Below are 26,609 nucleotides of genomic sequence, written 5' to 3'. Positions count from 1 at the left end.
TTGATTCACAATATTTTTTTAAATGCATTTATAGGATTATTTGAATATCAATGCATCTTAAAGAAAAAGACAAACTTGTAAATTGGACGTAAACACATTACATTCCAGTACAATCATAAAAATATTATATATTTTTTAAAATATATTTTAGTATTTTATAAGATTTTATTTAAATTTTCTTGGTCTAAAAATGACCATTTCAAAATGACGTAACATTGCCAGGTTTTATGTGGGAATCCTGGGTCATAAACTAATATTAAAGTGACAATCTGACATTCCGTTTCCTCAACATGTCATATGTAAATAATGGAAAGAAAAAAAGAAAAGAAAAAAAAAAAGTCACTTAATGCTTTCACTAAAACAGTGAGTTTCTCCGCAGCATGTGAAGTGTTTTATTCCAGTAGTGTGTGTGTGTGTGTGTGTGTGTGTTTTCTCCACCAGGGTCCTCAAGTTTTAGCAAAAGCTTGGAGTGAGATCACATGCGGTTAGGATGCCCTAATGGAGCCCAGCCCCCCGCCCGTCCCCGCCCCCCGCCCGTCCCCGCCCCCCAATTTTACCCATTGTTCATAATTAACCAGCACAAATTGAAATTATAACAATTGGTAAATCTGATAAATGACAGAGCAATTCATCACATCAAATATACTCTTTAATGTTATATTTTAAAATTACAAATATACAAAAATTACAAAAATATAACAAATTGTTTATTTTGTTAGGGAGGATTAGGGGGATGTAAAAAAAAATATTGCATAACAATAAGTGTATTGTGATTGTCAAAACATTTTAGTAACTAAACTGAATTTTATTAGGTTTAGTGACAACATGTTACAATGTTTACATGGTACAATTTCTGGTAAGCTACGCTTTTTTATTATTTCAATTCAATTATTGTGATTTGATTTAATATTGACTCATTTGGATAAATATTAGGTAGGCTACACAAGATAGGCGTTCATTTTTCTCAAGAAAAAAACAACTCACCTAATGCTGTAAACATACAGAGAGCCCTATCAGCATTTAAGGTTAAAAATAACAAATTAAATAATATAGCTGCAAGCAGCAATTACCGGGGCCAAGCAGAATAAGACGACAAGACATGTCTGAAAGTGTCAGATCAACTGCAACAATGAGCAATTAAAGACATTTAAAGAGGATTTTAGCGAAATGGCTGAAAAATCATAGAAACAGTAATTAAAAATATGATTTAATTGACTATCACTTTCGACCAATAGGTGGCGCAGTTACAAAATTGGTGTGATGTGGTCAGAGTGAAGTGACAATGACACATACAAAGTTTGGTGTTTGGCATTGCAGAGATAAAGCCTGAATAGTGCTTTTGGCATCATGCCTCAACTTTGCTGCTGTGCTATACGAAAACGGTTTCATCTATCGACACAAAATCCATAACTTTTAGTCGGCACAGTCTGGAGATGATACGATTCGATTTTGGTGAAAATCGGACAAATGGTCTAGGAGGAGTTTGAAAAAGTAGGTTTTGAATGAAAATCAAGATGGCGGACAGGAAGTTTGGCCAAATAAGGAAAACTTGGTATCTATGTTCTCGGCTTGACCCAAGGAATATATTAAGACCAGTGGTATTTCAATAGGCAGATTTATTCAAAAGTTATTAGCCTTTTTGGAAATTTTGTTATAACTTTTGACCCCTAGGTGGCGCTTTCTCGAAATATTTTGGGTACCTTCAGGGGATGGTGCTGATGGCACATTCTGAGTTTCGTAATATTACACCAATGGATTTGTTTAGTATAGCATTTTATTTCACAAAACTGTATTGAAGTCAATGGGAATTTCATGTTTTGTTCTATTATAGCGCCACCAAGAGGCTCAGTCCCACAATTTTTTTTATGTGTCTTCAGAGTGAGCCCATACATATATGTGTCGATTTTGGTGCAAAAATCTCAATTTGCTTCGGAGTTATAGACATTTATATGAAAAAACACGTAAAAAATGACTGACACATGACTTTGATTGAATATTACTACCCCTAAACATCAATATTTTCGCATTTGGGCATTGACTTAAGGTTATGGATCTATGTTTCCAAACTTCTGACGGTGGTTTCGTCTCGATCGGACAAACGGTTTCGAAGATATAGCCTAATGTTTTTTAAGCGCTAAATCACAACGCTACACAAACCGTAAGGCAAAACCTAGCATGTTTGGTATCGTTGGACTCGGCAACGATTCAGGAGTCTAATGAGATGAGTTTCGTGAAAATAAGTCGATCACACCCAAAGTTATAAGCATTTGAAAAAAAAAATTCACCACTAGGTGGCGCTGTTTCGAAACTTCTCACACTCCTTCAGGACATCGTGCTGATGACCCATACCAAGTTTCGTAACAATCCGTTCATGCATTGTTAAAATACAGCATTTTAGCACAAAATTCAAAATGGCCGACAGTCAGAATGGCCGATATGGCAAAATTGGATATCAGTCGACTCGGCATGTCGCCCTGAATCTAATAAGATCAATTTTATGATTTTTGGACAAACTGTTCAGAAGTTATAAGCAAAAATAGCCATTTTTCATATCTCCGGACCAGTAGGTGGCGCTGCGCCGAAACGCAGCATGTTGCCTCAGGTCATGCTTGTGATGATGTGTACCAAGTTTGGTCTGAATCCGATAAAGCGTTGCGGAGATACAGCCTTACATCTGTTTTCGCAAGCGCTACGTGAAATTTGTTCGTGGGTTTATCAAAAACGGTTTGACGAATCAACTTGAATTCCATAACTTTTTGTTGACATCGTCTGGAGATGATCTGGTTCAATTTTCGTGAAAATCGGAGCAACGGCCTAGGAGGAGTTCGAAAAAGTAGTTTTTTTGGAAAATTCAAAATGGCGGAAAAATTTCCATGACGGAAAATGACGTCATAGGGTGCAATCGAATCGTCTTGAGCCAAGGAATCAGAGGGAAAAATAATTTTGTTGATAGGCCTTGTACTTCAAAAGTTATTAGCATAAACATGAGTGAAACTTTGGACAGTTGGTGGCGCTAGAGGGATTGGTTTTAAGACACCAAATTTGCTATGGTGACTTTTCAGAATGTCCTCTATCAGTGTGCCAAATATCCGCACCTTCGGCGCTTGGCCCCTAATAATAATAAGAAACGGAACAGAAACAATAGGTGCCTCCGCACCTTCGGTGCTTGGCCCCTAATAATGCATTTTTTATTATAATAACAACTTTATTTAATGATATAAGTAAAAATATAATAAATATGTAATATAGTAGGCTACACATATTTAGCAAAATACTCTCTATAGCTCTTTTTTTCTAGTTGTAGAGTTTTTGACTGCATAAACTGAATAATGTATACGATGGGCTATATATTAAATGTTCTAGCCTAAAAATGTTAGACGAGCTTTCTTTCTTCCAACTTACCTTCTCCAACACGACGTGTGTTCGCGCGATGTTGTTGGTTACCTAGTAACGAACGTACGGTGGCCGAGAATAGACCTTTCTCACAACTTCCGTATTTGTGACCGGAAATACGCAATCGTCATGGTAATCTTCTTCCGCACCAGTCAGAACAAATGGCGCAAGCAACGAGCAAGAGTTATTGTAGCGTACCGGGCTGATTTTGTTATTCCCAAAAGCAGCCACATCTGTCGGTTTCATTCCTTCCCTCAGTTCCCTGTTGATGATGAAGTTCGGCGGAAATGGATTCAGGCTATCCGGCGCCCGGGATGTTTTTGATCATGTGATGATCTTTTCTCCTTATCATGTCACCATTCACTAACGCGCCATTGTGTGTGTGTGTGTGTGTGTGTGTGTGACGCTCCAAATGTTAATTTTATTTTCTTTAGCCTTTTTGCCTTTAACATTTGTATACACAGCAAAATCCCCAGTGTTAAATTAACACTCCTCAGTGTACATATGTGTCCACACTACAGAGTGTTAAAATTAACACTGAAGCAGTGTTGAAGTTAATGAGATAATTAAGTTAACACTGAAGCAGTGTTGAAGTTAATGAGATAATTAAGTGATTAATTAAGTGATGATTGGCCATTAGTGGTGACACCTGATGATAACAAGCAGAAACAAGAACAGAAAAAAGAGAAACACAAGAACTACTGACTTTGAACCATTATTGCACTTATTATTTTACCAGTTTGACTTTATTTCTGTCATACATCTACACACGGTCTTATTTAGATTTAACAGAAGTTTAGATGGTAATGTTTTATGGAATGTTTCGTTTCATGTCACCATTATAGTGACCAGTGTTTACTTTAGTTGGGCTCTTGACACTTTACTTTTTAACATTAGTTTTTCTCTGGTTGTTACAACTCTGTGTTTATAAAGCACATTTGTTGTGGCAAGATAAACTATGATTTGGGCTGCGTTTCCCGAAAACGTTCCAAGCCTAATTTAATCGTACAAACCATTTGTTGCAGTTGGTCTGTGATCAAGTAAGGCTTAAGATGCATTTGGGAAACACAGCCCTGGTTATGTTTTGATGATGAAATTACTAGTGACCTGATTCAATGATGTCACTCATCATTATAAACGATTATCCAAATGCTTTATTCATTTTTCACCACAGTAACTTCTTCCAGGAATGTTTTAGGAATCTGAAAGTTTTAAAATCACACACAGACATCAAGAATCTACATATGAATCTCAACAATGGTGACAATCAGACAAATGCTTAATGTTGCAGTGCATGATGGGAGCCACCAATCAGAACGCATCAATGGTTCACATTATGCATTGCAGCATGAATAAATTATGCAGCTGAATTGTCCTGTAATTTTCATTGATTGCTTTTATTTTACTATTGTTTTGTTCTGACTTTCGTAGCTTGTTTTGTGATGTTCAGAGTTGATCTGTTTGTCACTAGTTTGTTTATTGTCACCATTGTTGAGATTCATATGCTGATTATTGATGTCTGTGTGTTCAAACACAATAACTTCTGTGCACAAAGTATTTTCAAAATTTTGATATTGCTGTTGGATCTCAAACTGTAGAATCTCAGAGCTACAATCACCAATACTAAAACAAGACATCAAGCATATAGTCAAAGATTCATGCTGATAATGTCACTGTCATCAAAACATATTGTGAGCAGGTCATGTTTTCTCTTGCAGTAACAAATGTGCTTTATAAACACAATGTTGGAACAGTCAGAGAAAAACTAATATTAAAAAATGAAAAGAGTCAAGAGCCCAACTAAAGCAAACACTGACCACCATAATGGTAACTTGAAAAGAAAAATTCCATAAAACATTACCGTCTAAACTTCTGTTGAATCTCAAGAACTTTTGTCGATGTATGACAGAAATAAAGTCAAACTGGTAATAATAAGTGCAACAATGTGTAATGACTCGAAGTCAGTTGTAGTTCTTGTGTTTCTCTTTTTTCTGTTATTGTTTTTTTTCTCTTTCCGTCAATGATTCTGCTTATTAACATCAGGTATCTTCAATAATGCTCAATCATCACTTAATTAATCACTTAATTATCTCATTAACTTCAACACTGCTTCAGTGACTACGTTTACATGCAGACAATAACCCGTTCAAAACCGGAATATTAGCAATAACCCGGTCGCGCACGGCCATGTAAACACCGGCAAAAACCTGGATATGCTCATATCCCGGTTTTTAAAAACATGGCGAGACGCAGCACAGCACCACACAGTCAACACTTTATGTTGACAACGATGTATGTTGACCTTTTGTATGCACAACGACGTATGACAGAAATAAAGTCAAATTGGTAATAATAAGTGCAACAATGTGTAATGACTCAAAGTCAGTTGTAGTTCTTGTGTTTCTCTTTTTTCTGTTATTGTTTTTTCTCTTTCCGTCAATGATTCTGCTTATTAACATCAGGTATCTTCAATAATGCTCAATCATCACTTAATTAATCACTTAATTATCTCATTAACTTCAACACTGCTTCAGTGTTAACTTAATTATCTCATTAACTTCAACACTGCTTCAGTGTTAATTTTAACACCCTGTAGTGTGGACACATATGTACACTGAGGAGTGTTAATTTAACACTGGGGATTTTGCTGTGTAGAAATAGAATCCCCAAACCAGGTCAGGGTGTCAGTGAAATTCAGTTAGTCAGTCTGTTCAAACTAGGGCTGGGCGATATATCGCATGACATTGTTAGGCGCATCTCGTCAGTAAAGCCGGTTCCTTGATTAGTAGTAAATCGCCATCACCTGCTTTCAGATGGAGCAGCATTTACTACACAGCAAAAACTCCAGTGTTAAATTAACACTCCTGGGAGTGTATATGAGTCCACACTCAAGAGTGTAAAGTGTTAAAATATGAGTGTTAAAGTTAATGAGATAATTAAGTGATTAATTTAGTGATGATTGAGCATTATTGAAGACACCTGATGTTAACAAGCAGAATCACTGAAGGAGAAAATCACAAATTGTAAGCCACCGTTAATGGCGATCAATGTTTGCTTTAGTTGGGCTCTTGACCCTTATACATTCACTTTAAATTTTGTTTGTCTGCTGTTATTGATTTATAACAGTCAAATGAACAAAGAAGAGTGTGATCTGATAGTGTTGTTTATGTTTTGACATAATCATGCTGTGATCTGAAAAATAAAACTTATTGAGATAGTTTGGTTTATGTTGTTAGCAGCAGCTTTGTGATTCTACAGCATATGCTTATCAGTATTTTTCTTATAATCCAAAATATTTAATAAACATTGTTCTGATCAAAACACTTTCAAAACACTTTCATTGTTCATTGTTCACTTCCGGGCGCTGTTCATGCGGCGACTGGCTGAGCTGCGTGTGTGCCTCAATTGTGTACGTTGGTTTCTGTCTTGGCTTCTGTCCTGTTTTAAATATATTTTTTTATCGTTCTTAACTCGTTTTTATTACTTTGTAAGAAAATGATAAGTCTGTGGAAGCTGGTGTTCCTTATGCTACTGCTGATTAACTGGGGAAATGCGACCGTCTTGGTGAATGGCGGAGTTTTGGTGGAGAGCGTGCCAGTGATGACCAGGGAGTTCCTGTTAGGTCTGCGTTCTAATGCCGGCTTTGTCGACCCTGCCTGGGAAGTTCCCGAAGAAATTCTCCAGTCCTCTGCAAACACTCAGGAATTGAAAAGGAAAACTAGGAGGACACGTGGGAAGCGAGGTGGAGTTCGACGCAGATTAAAGAGAGCTCAAAGATTCATCCCGCTGCCTGGAATACTCCTAAGCAATGTACGCTCGCTTCGCCACAAACTTGATGAACTACAAGCCAATGTGAGTTTTATGCATGAATACAGAAACAGTCACATGATGGTATTCACCGAAACCTGGCTGGATGATTCGGTTGACAATAGTACTTTACAGATCGAAGGTTTTGGAACACCTATTCGACTTGACAGAGACAAACATACAACAGGAAAAAGTCGAGGAGGAGGTGTGTGTGTTTATATTAAGGAAAGCTGGTGTAAAACAGCAATGGTGCGTTTTAAGATTTGCAATTCAGATATCGAACTCATTGCAATATCTGTACGTCCTTTTTATCTCCCTCGTGAGTTCCCTCAGCTGTTTTTTATTGTGGTATATACTCACCCACGCGCCAACTTCGATGTGGCTTTTGAGACTGTTAAAAACACCCTAGATAAACTTGATAATTTATCCCCAGATGCACCCAAATTTGTTTTAGGGGATTTTAACAATTGTATTATGGACAAAAATCTAAAAGGCTACCATCAATATGTTACCTGCGCTACTCGCGGTGATAAAGTCTTGGACAGATGTTATGGCCCCATCCCGGGAGCGTATCGGTCTCCGTCTTTACCTCCTCTTGGTTCAGCCGATCACAATATGATTTTACTGACTTCTGTATACATTCCCATTGTGAAGCAAGTGAAGAAAGAAATACGATATGTGAAAGAATGGACACCTTCTAATGTTGAAGTTTTGAAGGGTTGTTTAGATTGCACCGATTGGAATATGTTTTTGAATACATCTTCTGATTTGAACGATCAGGTGGCTACCATCTCTAAATATATCACTTTCTGTGTTGATTCTGTTATACCTACGAAAAAGATCACTTTGTATCCTAATAATAAACCTTGGATCACGAAGGAGTTAAAATGTATATTGAACGAGAAGAAGAGAATATTTCTTGGGGGGACCAATGAGGAGAAAAAACAGATAAATAGGGAAGTTAAAAGAGCAATTAAAATGGCTAAAAATAATTATAAAAATAAGATTGAGGATGTGTTCAGGCAGGGTAATCTTAAAGCTGCCTGGAAAGGAATTAAGAGTATGGCTGCAGTGAGTACATTAGTACCAAAGCAACATATACCAATTGGAAATACTGACAATGATTTAATTCTATCTAAAGAGTTTAATGACTTTTTCTCTCGTTTGGATACATCCTCGGTCACTGATGAGATAACTATTTTTAAAAAGACCTTGAGTATTTCTAATAATTTTAAAATTAATGTATCTAATATATCAAGACAGCTGAAGGCCACACCACTTAACAAGGCCCCAGGTCCAGACGGTATATGTAGTAGAACACTGAGATACTGCGCTGACCAGCTCAGTGAAGTTCTCCAGTTACTTTTTCAGTCCTCTTTAGATCAAGGGTTGGTACCTGATTTGTGGAAAAGTTCAATCATCGTACCAATACCTAAAAAAACTAATCCAAATTCTTTGAACGACTACCGTCCAATCGCCTTGACTTCCTTAGTTATGAAGATTTTTGAAAAAGAGATGAAGAGGTACATAATGACAGTAGCTGGGCCATTTTTAGATCCGCTGCAGTTTGCATATCGCGCTGGAAGAGGCGTAGATGATGCAAAACTGTTTTTGATAAATACTCTTAGTCGTCATTTGGAAAACAGCGGAGCTTTTGCACGGCTTTTGTTTGTAGATTTTTCATCTGCATTTAATCTTTTGCAACCTGTTACGTTGGGGCAAAAACTTATCAGTCAGTTTAACTTTGATCATGGATTAGTTTTATGGATCATGAACTTTTTATCAGACAGACAACAGAGGGTTAGGATTAATGAGGTGTTATCAGATATTGTAAATATCTCCACAGGTACCCCACAAGGGTGTGTGCTCTCGCCTATTTTGTTTATACTATATACAAATGACTGTCAGAGTTTGCAAGATAACAGTTACTTGGTAAAATATGCAGATGATACTGTGTTGCTCTCCTTGCTTTCACATTCAGATCAGGAGTATGGTTCTGTTTTGAGTAATTTCATCTCTTGGTGCAGTAATATGAAGCTAGATCTGAATGTCTCAAAAACTAAAGAGATGATTATTAATTTTAGCAGGAGGACATTAGCACTTCAACCGATAGTTATTAATGGTACATATGTGGAGGAAGTAGAACAATATAAGTACCTGGGCACGGTCTTTGACAACAAGTTAAAGTTTGATCAGAATTCTGAGGTAATTATTAAAAAGTCACATCAAAGATTGTTTGTGCTGAGAAAGCTAAATTCCTTTAATGTACAGAGAGTTGTTCTTAAGTCATTTTATAATTCATTTGTTGAAAGTATTCTTTCTTTTTCTTTTATTTGTTGGTTTTCATCATTGTCTATAAAAAATAAAAATCGTTTGCAGGGTATTGTTAGCACGTGCTCTAAAATCATGGGTGTTCCCTTAAGAAGCCTTACTTCCTATTATGAACAGCAGGTGCTGAGGATGGCACACAAAATATTAGGAGATAGTACTCACCCGCTGTTCTTGGACTTTGAGTGGATGCCCCTGGGGCGACGTTTAAGAGCAATTAAATGCTCTACAAATCGTTATAAATTTACTTTTGTGCCTGAAGCAATACGGTTATGTAACACACGCAGGTGATTTTATTTTATTTTATTTTATTTTTATTTTTTATTTTTTTATGTTCTATGTGTTAAATGTGTATATGTAGATGTTAAGTGTTTTATGTGAGGCACCATGTAAGCTTAAATTAATTGCCCCATGGGGATCAATAAAGCTTTAAACTTAAACTTAAAATGATTTTATTTAGAAACACAGACATCAATAATCAGCCTGAGAATCTCAACAATGGTGACAATAATAAAGCATGTTGCAGTGGCTGCCACCAATCACAACTCATTAATGGCTCCCATCATGCATTGCGGTATGAATAAATTATGATCTGAATTGTCTATGTAATTTACTTTTCCTAATTGAATATTCTGCTCGTCACCATTGTTGAGATGCATTGACTGAATCTTGACGTCTGTGTGTGCCTTAAAGAAAGTTTTTTGTTTTTAAAACAATTTTTAAGAAATCCTTTATATTATATCTAAAATTCTGGATATTTATGCAGAATCACAGTTATGCTGTAACCAACAACATAAATCAAAAACATAAAGTTCAAATGATGATTGTCATAATATAACCAACACCATCAGATCACTTTTTTTCTTCATTCATCTGGCAGTTATAACTCAGATACAACAGCCAAACAAAAGTTAATAATATAAGGGTCAAGAGTCCAACTAAAGCAAACAATGATCGCCATAACGGTGGCTTACAGTTTGAGATTTTCTCCTTCAGTGATTCTGCTTGTTAACATCAGGTGTCTTCAATAATGTTCAATCATCACTAAATTAATCACTTAATTATCTCATTAACTTCAACACGTGGACTCATATACACTCCCAGGAGTGTTAATTTAACACTGGAGTAACACAAGCTGAGCCATATCGCATTAATTATCGCTGGCGATACGTCTGCGATATTAATGCGATATGGCTGAGCTTGTCAGTTGACTACGGCTCTTTGTAGTAAATGCCGCTCCATCTGAAAGCAGGTGATGGTGATTTACTACTAATCAAGGAACCGGCTTTACTGACGAGATGCGCCTAACAATGTGATGCCCTAGTTCAAAGTATATTTGATAGTTCCCTTTCGTTGTCACTCCGAGTTACGTCGGATGACGACGAATGGGGTTTCGCTTAGAAAGCCTATCATCTTCGAGTATATAAAACGAGCCAATGGCAATGAAATGCCATGGGTCTGCGGAATTTGCATAGCGTATCTCTGCCCCACGCAGGGGGTATATAAGGAAGCGCGAGCAACATGCAGATATGTTTTCGCTTCGGAGCCAAGTTGATTCTTCACTCCACAGCCAATTCTGAGTTCATCTCTTCATTCTCTTCGAGACGAGCCTCTCTCCAAGTGTTGGTATGACAGCGAGTTCCAGCGAGTGCACATTCCCTGCTTATCTGTGCAGTGATTTGCCAGAGTTTGTGTGTTCATCTCCCTGGTCGCTTCAACATTTGTGGAGAAATCTCCTTTCACAAAAGAGCATTGCACGCGGAACGTCTTTTTAAAGATGCCTCGCCCGTGTATTTCTGGTTGCGGTCTGTATGTGTCTGACTCTGATGGGCACAATCGCTGTCTTGTGTGTCTGGGTGTTGAACACGCTAGGGCAGCGTTTGTGGATGAGTCATGTTCCCATTGCGGGAACATGCCCATCGCACGGTTGCGGTCGAGACTCAATGACCTTCGTGGTAGAGTCCCCTCACCCGCACCCCGATCTACGAGCTCCACGAGAGCTGGTACTTCGGCTGGCGGCCAGGGTGACCTGAGGGTTACGGTGTGGAACAAAGCGCCGACTATTCCACGCTCCACACCGTCCTCTAGCGCCGTGCAACCCGCGAGTGTTTCAAATGAGCCTGCAGTACAGTCCTCTGACTTGCCGCATGTCCCATTTGGCGCTCCAGAGGAGGACCGTATGTCGATCGCTGCATCACAAGGTGGGCAGGAGTCCTTGGGAAGTGACGATTCGGCTGTGCTGCCACCCTCGGGTGTCCCAGCATTGCCCGAGTCTGATCCCGAGCTGACGGCCATGCTTTTCCGGGCAGCCGCGGCCATTGGCCTTGAGTGGTCCCCGCCACCTGGTCCAGTGCGCTCGCGGCTGGATGATTGGTTTTTGGGAGCGGCCGCTGACCCTCGTCGCCGCCCAACCCCAATACCTTTCTTCCCGGATGTGCATGAGGAGGTCACAAGGTCCTGGAAGGCACCATTGTCTTCCCGTGATCGCTCGGCAACCTCCTCCGCCTTTCCTCCTCTCGATCAGGGGGCTGCTAAAGGGTACACTGGGGTTCCCCAGGTTGAACGCTCTGTTGCGATGCAACTGTGTCCTCAGAGTGCTTCTTCCCGTGGTGACCCAAAGCACCCCTCCAGGGCCTGTAGGTTCTCCTCCACCCTTGTGGCGAAGGCCTACAGAGCTGCGGGGCAGGCAGCCTCCTCACTGCATGCCATGGCGACACTGCAGGTCTACCAGGCCCAGTTGTTACGTGACATGCACGAGGGAAGGACTGACCCAGCACTCTTCGATGAGTTGCGTGCCGCCACCGACCTCGCTCTCCGGGCGACGAAGGTGACAGCACGCTCGCTGGGTCAGGTGATGTCCACATGTGTGGTCCAGGAGCGACACCTGTGGCTTAACCTGGCTGATATGCGGGAGGCCGAGCGGACCCGGTTCCTCGACACCCCCATATCCCAGGCTGGCCTCTTCGGCGGTGCAGTCGAGGACTTTGCCCAGCAGTTCTCGACTGCCCAGAAGCAGACTGAGGCTTTAAAACATGTCCTGCCCCGGCGGCCCGCTGCTCCGGCAGCGCAGTCGTCGGCACAGGTGCCTCAGCCTGCTCGCCGCCGAGGGCGCCCTCCTGCGGCTCCCGCCCCTCCCGATCGGCCCCAGCAGTCCGCTGCTTCCGGGTCGCGTCGTGGAGGAAGCCGCAGGAAGGCGCCACAGCCCTCTCCCGCCCTGGCCCCGCTAAACGCCAGGCCAAGCGGCGCTCCTGAGACGGGCTGCTCAGAGATGGCACTGAGTTCTTTTCAGGAGACGGTAGCAGGGCCGCTCCTTCCCCCGGTGGAGGGCCGAGGGAGAATCCTTGGTTATCCCATTCTCGCTGCTCGTCCCACGACGGGCAGCACCCTAAAATGGTTAAAGAAAGAACTCACACCCCCATCTCTGAGCACACAGAGTTCTCGGATGACAGTGCGCGCCGCTCACGAGCCCCGCCACTCTCATCCCCCTCTGTCGCCAGACCCCTGCCAGAGCACGCCCCCATGGGACGCTGGTCCTCCCCTGGCCTCCTCTGGCAGGATGCGGCTAATGACCGTGCCCCCGCACCGGGCCGCTATGCCACCCACGCCTGGGCCGGTCGTTCCGCCTCGCTGCACCACCGACGGTACATCTGTGGTCCGTATGACCCCGCTGGTTCAGTTTCTGGGAGCCTGGTTAGAGCTTCCCGGTCTGTCCCGCTGGGTCGCGAGGACCATCAGGCTCGGCTACGCGATTCAGTTCGCGCGGTCTCCTCCCCGCTTCAGGGGAGTCCGCTTCACAATGGTCGGTGGCAATGCCCCTGTCATGAGAGCGGAGGTCGCCACTCTACTGGCGAAGGGTGCGATCGAGACTGTCCCTCCAGCCGAAATGAGGTCCGGCTTCTACAGCCCTTACTTCATTGTACCGAATAAATCCGGTGGGTTACGACCTATCCTGGACCTGCGCGTCTTGAACCGCTCCCTTCACAGGCTGCCGTTCAAGATGCTCACGGCCAAACGCCTTTTCGAATGCGTACGGCCACAGGATTGGTTTGCAGCGATCGACCTGAAGGACGCCTACTTCCATGTCTCCATTCTTCCTCGACACAGACCGTTTCTTCGGTTTGCTTTCGAGGGGCAGGCATACCAGTACGCGGTTCTCCCTTTCGGGCTAGCCCTGTCTCCTCGCGTCTTCACGAAGGTCGTCGAGGCAGCCCTTGAGAACACGGGGTTTGCATCCTGAACTATCTCGACGACTGGCTGATTCTAGCTCACTCTCGAGACCAGGTTTGCGAACACAGGGACCTTGTGCTCCGGCACCTAGCTCGTCTGGGCCTTCGGGTCAACTGGGAGAAGAGCAAACTCTGCCCAGTGCAGAGGATCTCTTTTCTCGGTATGGAAATCGACTCGGTCGCCATGTGTGCGCAGCTTACGAGCGAGCGCGCGCAGTCACTGCTGACTTGTCTTCGTCAGTTCGAGGGCAAGAGTGCGGTCCCACTGAAACTCTTTCAGAGGCTCCTGGGGCATATGGCATCCGCAGCCGCAGTAACGCCGCTCGGTTTGCTTCATATGAGACCGCTTCAGCTTTGGCTTCGCGATCGAGTCCCGAGGTGGGCATGGCAGCACGGCACGCTCCGAGTTCCAGTGACTCCGGCCTGCCGTCAGACCTTCCCCCCGTGGTCGAACCTCAATTTTCTACGGGCCGGAGTTCCCTTAGAACGAGCTTCCAGGCATGTTGTTGTATCAACAGATGCCTCCGCCACGGGTTGGGGTGCCATGTGCAATGGACATGCTGCCGCGGGCTCCTGGACAGGACCCCAGCGCCTTTGGCATGTCAATTGCCTCGAGTTGCTGGCCATACGCCTTGCCCTGCACCGCTTTCGGGCGTTGCTCAAGGGTCAACACGTACTAGTCCAATCAGACAATACCGCCACAGTAGCGTACATCAACCGTCAGGGTGGTCTACGCTCCCGCCGTATGTCACAACTCGCCCGCCACCTCCTCATATGGAGTCAGAAGCATCTGAGGTCGCTTCGAGCCATTTATATCCCGGGACACCTGAACCAGGCGGCCGACGAGCTGTCTCGAGTTCGGCCTCTCGCTGGAGAATGGCGACTCCATCCCCAGTCGGTCCAGCTGATTTGGGATCAGTTCGGGGACGCTCAGGTAGATCTGTTTGCCTCCCACGACTCGTCCCACTGCGACCTGTTCTATTCCCTGTCCGAGGGCACACTCGGCACGGATGCACTGGCGCACAGCTGGCCGCGGGGCCTCCGCAAGTATGCGTTTGCGCAGTGAGCCTTCTTGCGCAGACCTTTCGCAAGATCAGGGAGGACGAGGAGCAGGTAATTTTGGTTGCCCCGTATTGGCACAACCGCACCTGGTTCCCAGAACTAGTACTCCTCGTGACAGCACCTCCCTGGCCTATTCCCCTGAGGAAGGACCTGCTTTCTCAGGGACGGGGCACCTTATGGCACCCTCGTCCCGATCTATGGAACCTCCACGTGTGGCTCCTGGACGGGACGAGGTAGGTTTGAGTACCCTACCACCAGCGGTGGTGGCTACCATCACTTCCACTAGAGCATCGTCCACGAGACATGTCTATGCGTTGAAGTGGAACCTCTTCGTCAACTGGTGTTCTTCTAAAAATCTTGAACCCACGAAATGCCCCATCAGTGTCGTGCTTTCCTTCCTGCAAGAAGGGTTGGAGCGAAGGCTGTCTCCCTCCACCCTGAAAGTGTATGTTGCCGCCATTGCCGCACATCACGACGCAGTTGATGGTAAGTCCGTAGGGAAGCACGACCTGATCGTCAGGTTCCTGAGGGGAGCCAGGAGATTGAATCCTCCTCGTCCTCCCCTCGTACCCTCTTGGGACCTCTCAGTGGTTTTAACTGCCCTACAGAGTGCTCCCTTTGAGTCTCTGCAATCAGTGGAGCTTAAGTTCCTGTCAATGAAGACTCCTGGTTGCATTGGCCTCCATCAAGAGGGTAGGGGACCTGCAGGCATTTTCGGTTGACGAAGCGTGCCTGGAATTCGGACCGGCTAACTCTCACGTGATCCTGAGACCCCGGCCTGGATATGTGCCCAAGGTTCCCACCACACCCTTTCGAGACCAGGTGGTGAACCTGCAAGCGCTGCCCTTGGAGGAGGCAGACCCAGCCTTGGCACTGCTCTGTCCAGTACGTGCCCTTCGTGCTTACGTTGACAGAACGCAGTGTTTCAGGACCTCAGACCAGCTCTTTGTCTGTTATGGTGGGAAGCTGAAGGGAAAGGCTCTCTCCAAGCAAAGGTTGTCTCACTGGATAGTGGACGCCATTGCTTTGGCTTACCAGCAGCAAGGTCGACCATGCCCCCTTGGTGTGACGGCCCACTCCACTCGGAGTGTGGCATCCTCTTGGGCTCTAGCGCATGGCGCCTCGCTAACAGACATCTGCAGAGCTGCAGGCTGGGCGACACCTAACACATTCGCGAGATTCTACAATCTCTGAGTAGAGCCAGTTTCTTCTCATGTACTCGCTTCAACTAGCCGGTACTAGATTCTGCTCAGGTGTCTTCGCTTGCTCGCCATTCCTCTCCACGGACGGGATACGTGCGATATTCTCCTCAGGTGAGCCTAATAAGCCCTGAGTCTCCTCCAGCACTGACGACGTCAACGCCAGAGTTATGCCACTGGCAGCTTTTCCCGCTTGGCTAGGTGCCTCCATGTGCATGGTTCCCCCTCTGGGCGACCCCCACATGTGTATTTCCACTGTAAGCCTCTCTGAGCATGTGTCTTTCCCTCGGCAAGCCACCTTGCCACCCCTGGGGTTGAAATATTCCACCTGCGGCTGGACACCCCAGTGTTACTCCGTATGCAGCCCTTCGGGGTCATATGTGTATTCTAAGTCCCCCCCTTCGGGTTGGGCATGATTGCATATTTCCACTGAGATATGCTTCCCAGTGTACCTTGGTATTCCTGTGTTAAGTAGGAGTCCTTCGTCCGTGCCAGTCTCACTACAGGGAGCTCAGACTTACGCAGGGCACTGGAAGACAGTCGAGAGGTGGCGTGATTACACTGGGAACCCCATTCGTCGTCATCCGACGTAACTCGGAGTGACAACGAAAGGGAACGTCTCGGTTACGTATGTAACCCTCGTTCCCTGAGTAGGGAACGGAGACGTTACGTCTCCCTGCCACTTCCGCTGTACCGCTGGAACGCCTGAGTTCAGTCTCGGCTCCTCAGCGAAGACATATCTGCATGTTGCTCGCGCACTTCCTTATATACCCCCTGCGTGGGGCGGAGATACGCTATGCAAATTCCGCAGACCCATGGCATTTCATTGCCATTGGCTCGTTTTATATACTCGAAGATGATAGGCTTTCTAAGCGAAACCCCATTCGTCGTCATCCGACGTAACTCGGAGTGACAACGAAAGGGAACTATCAAATATACTTTGAACTAGGGCATCGTAACCGAGACGTTTCGATTGACACAACTCTTTCTTATGATACATCCAAAGACTCCAACTATCTTCCTGTTGTACTTTGATTTAGATTGAATATCAATCTATAACGATTAAACTCCAAAGGCAAACACAAATTATTCCATTCAAATGCTAAACTTCATTCCGCCGTTTCGCTTTTTATCTTCAGTTCATTTAAAGCTGTGTCTGAATAAAGTTGTAGTTTGTGTTCTTATTACTCTTTTGAAAGATGATTGAAAGACTTTTTCAGGAACGTCACACTAACCTTTAAATAACATTCTAATAACATTAAGGAAACTGGACATTTTTATGTTCTTGGAATGTTAGAAATCAACGTTCCTATAATGTTGGATTTTAAATCAAAATTAAGTTGAAAGAACGTTTGAGGAACATTATGTCTTTTAAAACGCGTTCCTCTAATGTAAAGAAAACCGGACATTTTTCACATTCCCAGAACCAACACTGAATATTTGGAGAACGTTCTCATAACAAAAGTCTGTTAGCTGGGATCAAACTAGATAAGGTATTTTAACTATCTTGGAGAAATCAGGTTATACTGACGGTTATGCTTCAGTAAAACCGTTTTTTTTTTTTTTCAGGTTGTTTGAATTCACAATCAGTAGTCTTAATTTATTTAATTTCAATAAAACCAGTTATTGTAGATGTTTCCACATGAAGTACAATTTCTAAGTTAAAATGAAAACCATTTTTTCAGTGTACATTACCTATTGCAGTCGTCACCGGTGAGACAGTTGAAAAGACCAAGTACAGTCTTAAGACATCTAAAAAATAATTATAAATACAAATGAATCAACATGTTACAGAGGACACAATGAAATAGCAGTCAAATAAACATATATAAATTCAAGCATGTACTTAAAGTGACAGTTCACCCAAAAATGAAAATTCTGTCATGACTTTCTTTCACAGAATAATTTCCTATCTATCCTAGAAATTCTTATTATTCTCACACATATTTTCCACATAATGAAACTCTTATGCCTTTTCTGTTCAAACTAAAAAAAAGCACCATTGCAGCACTACAGTATCTATATGCAGGGCCGTAGCTAGAGGATTCGGGGCCCCCTGAAAAAATATTGATGTGGGCCCCCTCCACCCTCCACCGATAACATATACTGTAAATAGATGAGTATGGAGGCCCACATATAACAGAAGATGGTGATGTTGTTGTAAAACCTTTATTTTAAAAGCTAAATGTATATAAAAATTACAACTAATAAAAATAAATTGTTAAATAATAATAAAACCAATTTTTAAAAAGTAGCAGCAAAATAATGTTTTTTCCCCCATCAGTCTGTTATACATCATAAATCAAAAAGTAAACATTTATAAATTGACAAGAATGCAGTCAAATTTAAAAAATAAAGTAATTTATTGTCTTATTTTTTAATAAAGATAATATTATTAAATAAAGCTAAAATTGATTCATTCAAGTGCAGTGTGTTGTATTCGTGTTTTCTTGATTTAATAAATACATCATCAGCCGGCGATCAGGTGCATAATGCAATGCGTCGTGACTCGTGTCAATTTTTTTACTATTTACAATAGTGTAAAAAGATAGGAATTTTGACCACGTAATCATTTGGTCGATTGTGGTGCGCACCGATAATGAAAAGTGCCAGGACCCGGCAGGCTGTAGACGGCAGTTTTCTTATTCCCAGCGAAATAACAATACAACCTGTCTTTAAGAACGTCTTGATCGACTGTGATACAACAACTCTCCTGGCCTCCATCTCCTTCTTTTCATAGAGTTTCTGGTACCCTGATTTATGTTTTCTTTTCCCCGACATTTTGTCAGTCAATCTCCTGCTCTTCCACCAAGTTCATCGTTAACTTCAGGACCTGCCGCCTCAACTCTGATTGGTTCTGTTCACGAGCTTGGGTGGGACTTAATACTTTAGATCAGACTAAACCATTTATAGGGAGGTAAGAGATATTTGGAAAAAATATTTAACCAAATTGCATGTTTTTGTGGTTTTCATTTAAATCTCAGGCATACAACTAATATAAATATTAGAATTTTTCATACAACAGGGGCCTATATAGTATAACTGCTGGATTTTGTGGGGCCCCCTGGGCAGTGGGGGCCCCTATAATTGTCACCACATTTCACCCCACTAGCGACGGCCCTGTCTATATGTATGCTTTGTGTGTCATATTCCAAATCTTCTGAAGTCAAACACCATCTTTATGTAAAAAGAAGACTGAAATGTAAGAAGTGTTTGTTGTTTAGAGTTTCTTCTCTACACAGATAAATCAATCATATTCTAGTTGTATCAATATAAATTAAAGCAGGAGTGACCAATTCTAGAGGTTTCAAGAGAAAGAAAAGTAATTTCTCCCAAACGGATCCTAAAATACAAAAATGAATTAGTGCTTCAGTGACTTGAGTCCAAACCAAATATCGGGTCTGTTACTGTAGCTTAAACCAAAAAACATCATTTATGTGTTACATTAACAACTTTACTCCAGCTCCCAAACAGATCGAGACACATCACAGTAAACTCCCCAGTATTAAATTAACACGAGCAGTGTTATGTGCTTCTGTTGCTGCTGGTCAAGCAAATGTTTGTGGTATGTTTCTGTTTGATATAATTGTAAATATATCCATTTAAATATTCTGGTCAGTAACTCCTCCCCGAACTTCCCGCTGTCCTGTATCTCACTCTCTCATTGGCTGTCGGTCATCGCCGATGTAGTTTTCAGTCAGCACACATTCATACAGCAGGACTTGAGTCGCCGACAGGTCCAGATGTTTAGCATGACAAATATCTCACGGGTATTGGCGATTCTCTCAGATCACATCTTTGATAATTCACACTGTGTGATTTGCCTACACTGTTAGACCTTACCGTTTTTTTTTTTACTGTAAAATACTGGCAACACTGTTGCCAGTAAAATACTGTTAATTGTACAGTTCTTTACTGTAATCTAGTTTGTTTCTGTAAAAATGCACTAAATTATAGTTAACTAATTACACTTGCAGAAACCGACTGCCTTAAATTGACCAACTGTCATTTAAATGTATTAACTAAAATTTATAATGCATTAATAATGTGAGCAAAGTATTACTGCGAACTTCTTTCATTTGAGACACTAAAAAACTATTGAACATAAAGAGATTTCCACTGGACCAGAGACTACACAGTCACCGCCTGTTAAATAAAGCAACATGCAGCAAATCATCAATGTTTGTAGATCTTCTCCTGGACTGAAGCACAGGCTCTACTCTTCTGCACAATGGTGACCCAAAAAAATAATTTTACAGTAAACTACTGGCAACAGTGTTGCCAGTATAAACCTGTTTTATAACTTACAGTTTATTACTGTTAAAATACATTTTGTGGGTGTGTCTTTTTTATCTTACACAGTTAACCCTTTCAACCCCTCAGGGAAATCCACACTACGAGTAAAAAGTAACGATGCAGTGAGATAATTAAGGGAATATGTAAGTGATTGTAAGCAGAATCACTGAAGAAAAGAGAAACACAAGAACAGAAAATAGAGAAACACAATAACTACGACTGACTTCCAGCCATTACACATTATTACACTTATTATTAACCAGTATGACTTTATTTCTGTCATACAGAAGTTGTTATTGAGATGTGTAATTGAAAATGTTTGGTTTGAAGTTACCGTTATAGAGATCAGTGCTTGCTTTAGTTGGGATGCTGATGCTAAAACATTAGTTTTTCTTTTGCTGCTTGAGCTGTGTGTTTGCAAGTCACACTTGTGCACACACAGTTTATGAATGACTGCAGTTATAATGATTATGATGACAAAATCATCATATTGTCTGTTCATTCACTAAGGAATTCATTCTCACTTATTCAGAGTTTAATCCTCAATCAAAAGTGTTACATTACCACCACTGTGAAAACGCAGCAATAAGATACAATGACTCTTTTTTTTTAACACATAATGCATAACCAGAGAAACAGAGCTACACTGTGTTTTAGAAACACCGAGATATCACAATTTAGCACATGAATCTCAACAATGGTGGCAATATTTATTTTGTATTATTATTATTATTATTCATGCAGCAGTGCATGCTGGGAGTTTTATATTATCCTGGAACCCAGCATGCATTGCGACATGAAACTTTTCACCATTATTGAGATTCATATGCTGATTGTTGATATCTGTGTGTGTCTGAGTCAAGCAGGAGTAAAATAAAATTGAATGCATTATATGATTACAATATTCTTCAGAAGACCTGATTACAGAAATATTGATTTCATTTTGTAGATTCACAGATATATGCTAAATATGAGATAACTATAATTTCAATGACTATATACTGGAAAAATCTGAAAATCAGGCATGTCCAGGATAATTGTGACATCATCACAAAAAAATAAAAACACCTGATCATCTTCCTCTTGACTCTTTCTTGCCATAACAAATGTGTTTTATAAACTCACTGTTACAGCAGCCAGAGAGAGATGAATGGTAAGAAGTCCAGGGACAAGAGACCAACTAAAGCAAATACTGATCTCCATCATGGTGACAACAAATTTTAGTAATAACTAAATCTCTGTTAATTCTCAACAAGAACTTTTGTACATGTATGAAAGAAATAATCGTAAACTGGTTTGTAAACTGGTTTCACACTCAGTGTGGCTGGAAGTCAGTTGTAGTTTTTGTGTTTCTCTTTTTTCTGTTCTTGTTTCTCTGTCCTTCAGTGATTCTGCTTATCAGGTGTTCATCAGTGTCTCAATTCACTCACTTCTTTTCATTCAAGTGGACTATATTAGTGAACTAATGTAGGGAATAGTGAATGAGGGTATAGGGTGTGATTGGGAAAACAGCCTCTGAGTGTCGACTTTGAGCGCTGTTAATTCACAGTATATTCCTGTAGGCTTGTTTTATTTTCTACGGTATATTACTGTTTTAATGGAAAATGGTATAATATTGTCAGAATTTTACAGCAAGGGTTAACAGTGTATGATTTCGGGCGTTTGTCAGTGATATCGCAAACCGAGTTGTAGCTAGGACAAGTTTAATCTTTAAGATCAGTCAAATTCACCAAAATGAACCAGGTGATTTAGAAGAATTGGTTCAAAAGTATGTCTTGTCATGTTACTGATAACGATACCGATACATCATTTTAATTTCCTTTCTCATACAATGGTGTATGAAATAATCAAAAATGTCATAAATCATTCAGCCTAATCCATTCCTCTACCTGAAGACCTGAGGGTTGTTCCATAAAAGACGCTTAGAAAAGCGGGGATTAAACTCCAAAACCGGACTTGAATGAGCCTAACAAATAAGTTGGGGCTAAAGTGGTTCCATAAAAGGTAATTGAAGTTCACGCAATCTCACTAATTTGATCCAGGTTTATCAAGTCTAGATAATTGCGTGTGCACGCGTTTCTGAAGCAGCCCTAGAGGTCGATCGTGGATCAAATCGATCCACCATCAAACAGCGTATATTTTGTGCTGTTTTATGCGTTTGTGACATGTTTTTTTTTTTCCTCTCAGTGCAAAACTTACATTTTACAGTTATATTCTCCATCTGTAAATGTTAGAAAGTCGTGTATATGTATCAATTTCGCTGCTAATCTTCATATTGAACGAGCGCTGCTGCGCGCATGCGCGCCAAATAGGAGCGCAATAATTCTGACTAAAATATACATTTTGCTTGGAAAATTAATATGCAATATTTTATAACACTAGAAATATCTTCTAATTATAATAATTTATCTTTAGGATGTTGGATAAGTTGCAGTGAACTTCTAGCGAACATAAGTACTTCAGTGAACAGAAGTAGCCTAATTCAGGGAAGATTTTTTTTAAGAAACTAAATATATAAAGATACAATATATAGTTTTGGGTATAGGACCTATGCTACTTAATAAAGATGAGGTATACTTATTTAGAATGCTGAGAATTACAGCTTTTAATGCAATAATTTTTTGGAGAAAGCAAGAATCCCCAGTTTTAAATGAGTAGATTTAGTTTCTAAAGTACATTATGGAGAGGATAACATGAAATTAAGAGCAAATGTATACATTTTGAAAAGATATGTGCAACTCTAAAATCAAAGAATATTCCATAAAATAAAGGAATATATATTAGCCTACATTAACTACATTTTTATATAACCCTCCCTCCCTTTTATTTCTAGTTATTTGTTATTTTATTTATTTACTTATTTAATATTGAATATTTGATATTTAAATAATATTACTTGAACAACTATTAGGAATTATATGTCATTATAAGAGTTTGATATAAATATGTGAATGTTAAATTTGTATTAATATTTATTTATTATTTTTTGTCTTTTACCCCTTAAATCATATGTAAAATTGTCTAACTATGTACTTTTTGGTTATTGTTCTAATCACAAGTTTTTTAGGCTATGTGTTGGTGGGTATTATCACAAAAGAAAAAAAAGTAGAAGGAAAAATAAGGAATATTTATTGGGGGAAAATATGATGTATTGATGAACTGTCAATTTGTATAATTGTGTTAAATGTGTTTATATGTTTATATATATATATATATATATATATATATATATATATATATATATATGCTAAAATATTTGTTATTTAGACATTAGATGTGCCTTATTTAGAATTTTAAACCTACAAGTGTATTTTTATGATAGCAATAACTGTAAAGGGACTATTGTATTGGGTTAAATCAAATGTAGGCTAATATACTGTCAATTACTAAGCTCAGATTCATCTTACCAGTTAAAATTTATACTGTGCTTTTGTAATTATTTATTTTTAATTTTGTGATTTTAACTTCTGCTTTACAAAGCTTTTTTTTTAAATTGTGTTCTAATGTTCTTCTAATAATCATAAACATGTACTACAGCTGCCAAACAAAACCAGAGAGAAATGTATTCATAAATCTTTAAAACAATCTAATTAAATCTTGGGCACAAAACATTCAGCCAGTAAAAAAAAGAAAACCTGTAGTATATATATTGTATTTAGGCCTATATATATATATATATATATATATATATATATATATGTGTGTCTATATTGTCTAATTTATCATTGTAGCCTTATTTAAGTTGATTTTCTGTATAGTGTATTTATTTTTGGACTAATTGTGGTTAATAAAGTCCAATAATGGTATGAGAGAGTGTCAGTGGTAACATCATTGTGTTCTAGTCGGTCAGTGTTAGAGGATCTGTGTAACAACTGAGGCTTAGCCTGACAGTTAGCCTGCCCTGGACCAGGCTAGTTTCCCAGCATAAGTTGCCAGGGTAACTGAGTTTGAACTATTTTAAGTTTGCTTTATGAAACAGAAATCACCGACAATAAGTCTGACTAACCAAAATAAGCCTGGCTTGTATTCTAATCTTGTTTTATGGAACAACCCTCTGATCCTGCTGTGAATAATCAACTCGTTCATTTTTTTAAATGTTTTGGGGTCCTTCACGTGTTAGCCTAGTTAGATTTAATGTCTTTTCAGTTGATTTCATCTAAAGCTGTGGCTGGAAGTCAGTTGTAGTTGTTATTGATATCATAAGGTTTCTTCAATAATCAAACAATCATCAATCAATTAATCACTTAATTATCTCATTAACTCTAACACTGCTTTTGGAGTTTCCCTTATGAACACTGAGCGATGGTAATTCAACACTGGGGAATTTACTGTGTGAAGTGACGTGAAGGATAAACCAGATCTGATTCAGTGGTCATTACATCAGCATACAGACAAAAGCAAAAAACACTGTTTAGACTTACACAGAATAGCAGAGATGAGAGGATGTGTTTTTATAAAACCTGAAATATGAAGAAAAAGTCAATAAAAACACTGAAATCGTATTGGATTGAGTCTGAGAAAACTACATTCATCATACGTTCACAGTGCATAAGCTTTTTGGGGCGATGAGAGCCAACCTTTAAACACAAGAAGAATACTCACCTTTATGTAAGGAAGCCATTGCCAGTTTTGACAGTCCAGTTTATTTGTTTATTCACAAACCAGTTCAGGGGACGAGTTTCCTTTAGAGAATAAACAAATTAGCCATTGCATTTACGTAAAAAAAAAGCTGTTTTCTCTTTGTTTCAAACACGTATATAAAACATTCCACAGCATTTATGATTTTGTTTAAGAGTTAAAATTGAGACTTTTAATTGTCAAAGCATAATGCAATAAAGGATGAAATGATGTTCTTGTGTTTTCCTAGAAATTATATGAATCATCTTAGAATCACAAACTGTTTCCCAAAAACATCAGATCTGAAAATTGTTGTAGATGTACAAGTGCTCTGGAGTTATTAATAAAGTTTCATCCTTAAAAATGTTAGTAAGAGTCCTGACCTGGTCAAAGCCCAAATTACTCAACTATAACTACACACAAATCAATTATAACTACACAACTGTAACACACACACACACACACACACACACACATCAATACGTTATTGACATAAAGAAAGTGATGAGGATCATTATGAGCAGAAAGAAGATCTCACCTGATATAATCTGATATACAGTGATCATCAACCGACACGACTGACTGAATACAAAGTTTGTGTGTGTTGAGATGATATAGTGAAGTTATCTGTCAATCATTTTAATAAGGAAATATAAACAATATAAACTGATCTCCTTCCTCAAATTCAAATACAACTTTCCACACAATGCTACACAACAAAATCCCAAATGTTAAACCAACACTGCTCAGAGCACATATGGCCCCACTCTACAGAGGGTTAAAGTAACACTGAAACAGTGATAAAGTTAATTAGATAATTGAGTGATTAATTAAGTGATGATTGAGCATTAGTGATGAACACCTGCTGTTAACAAGCAGAATAACCAAAGGAAAGAGTCACTATTTTAAGTTACAATTATGGTGTTTTATTATTATTATTATTATTATTTATTATCAGTGTTTGCTTTATGCTGTTTTATTATCATTATTTATTATCAGTGTTTGCTTTATTTGGGCTCTTGTTGGACACTTTTCTATCCCAGAAGGCCACGGGAGAGGATCCGTCAGTGGTCTCTAACTGCCCGCGGACACCTGGTAGCCTGTGTGGAGCCTGTGAGTTGCCCGCTATTCTATTTATTCATTCTATAAATAGCCCTAACTTGCCAGTAGCGATCCACTGTAAATCGGGGCTCCAGACATCAACTAAATTGTATCATTTTGCAACCCCTTTTCATGCCGGTGTGGATAAAATTTTGCACTGTTGCCTCTACAAAATTACATAAATTAAAATGACATAAATAATTTTGGACTATTGTTTTTGAAAACAAGTTTGTTTTTTCTTTTTTTTTCACTGCACAGCAAAAACCCCAGTGTTAAATCAACACTGCTCAGAGCACATATGGTCCCACTCTACAGAGTGTTAAAATTAACACTGAAGCAGTGTTGAAGTTAATGAGATAATTAAGTGATTAATTAAGTGATGATTGGCCATTAGTGGTGACACCTGATGATAACAAGCAGACTCACTGAAGGAAAGAGAAACAAGAACAGAAAAAAGAGAAATACAAGAACTACTGACTTCGAGCCATTATTGCACTTATTATTTTACCAGTTTGACTTTATTTCTGTCATACATCTACACACGGTCTTATTTAGATTTAACAGAAGTTTAGATGGTAAT

The 26,609-nt window shown here is 40.2% G+C and overlaps 1 protein-coding gene across 1 annotated transcript in view; it reads right to left on the bottom strand.

The window, feature by feature from the left end:
- The window catches only part of LOC311077902 (uncharacterized protein), a 43,765-nt gene extending 18,234 nt beyond the window's left edge, over positions 1-25,531 (bottom strand). The window contains exons 1-4 of the mRNA XM_084106550.1: positions 25,467-25,531; positions 24,914-24,993; positions 24,733-24,771; positions 17,711-17,767 (exon numbers count right to left, since the gene is read on the bottom strand). Of these exons, the coding sequence (XP_083962676.1) occupies positions 17,711-17,767; positions 24,733-24,771; positions 24,914-24,932 (115 nt within the window). The 5' untranslated portion in view covers positions 24,933-24,993; positions 25,467-25,531. The remainder of the gene's footprint in view (positions 1-17,710; positions 17,768-24,732; positions 24,772-24,913; positions 24,994-25,466) is intronic.
- Between the last annotated feature and the right edge of the window lie 1,078 nt (positions 25,532-26,609).

This window comes from Abramis brama, assembly GCF_963993115.1.
Source record: "Abramis brama genome assembly, chromosome: 2".
Taxonomy (NCBI): domain Eukaryota; kingdom Metazoa; phylum Chordata; class Actinopteri; order Cypriniformes; family Leuciscidae; genus Abramis; species Abramis brama.
Note: the sequence above shows the minus strand (reverse complement) of the source record. Positions and strands in the feature narration are given on the sequence as shown.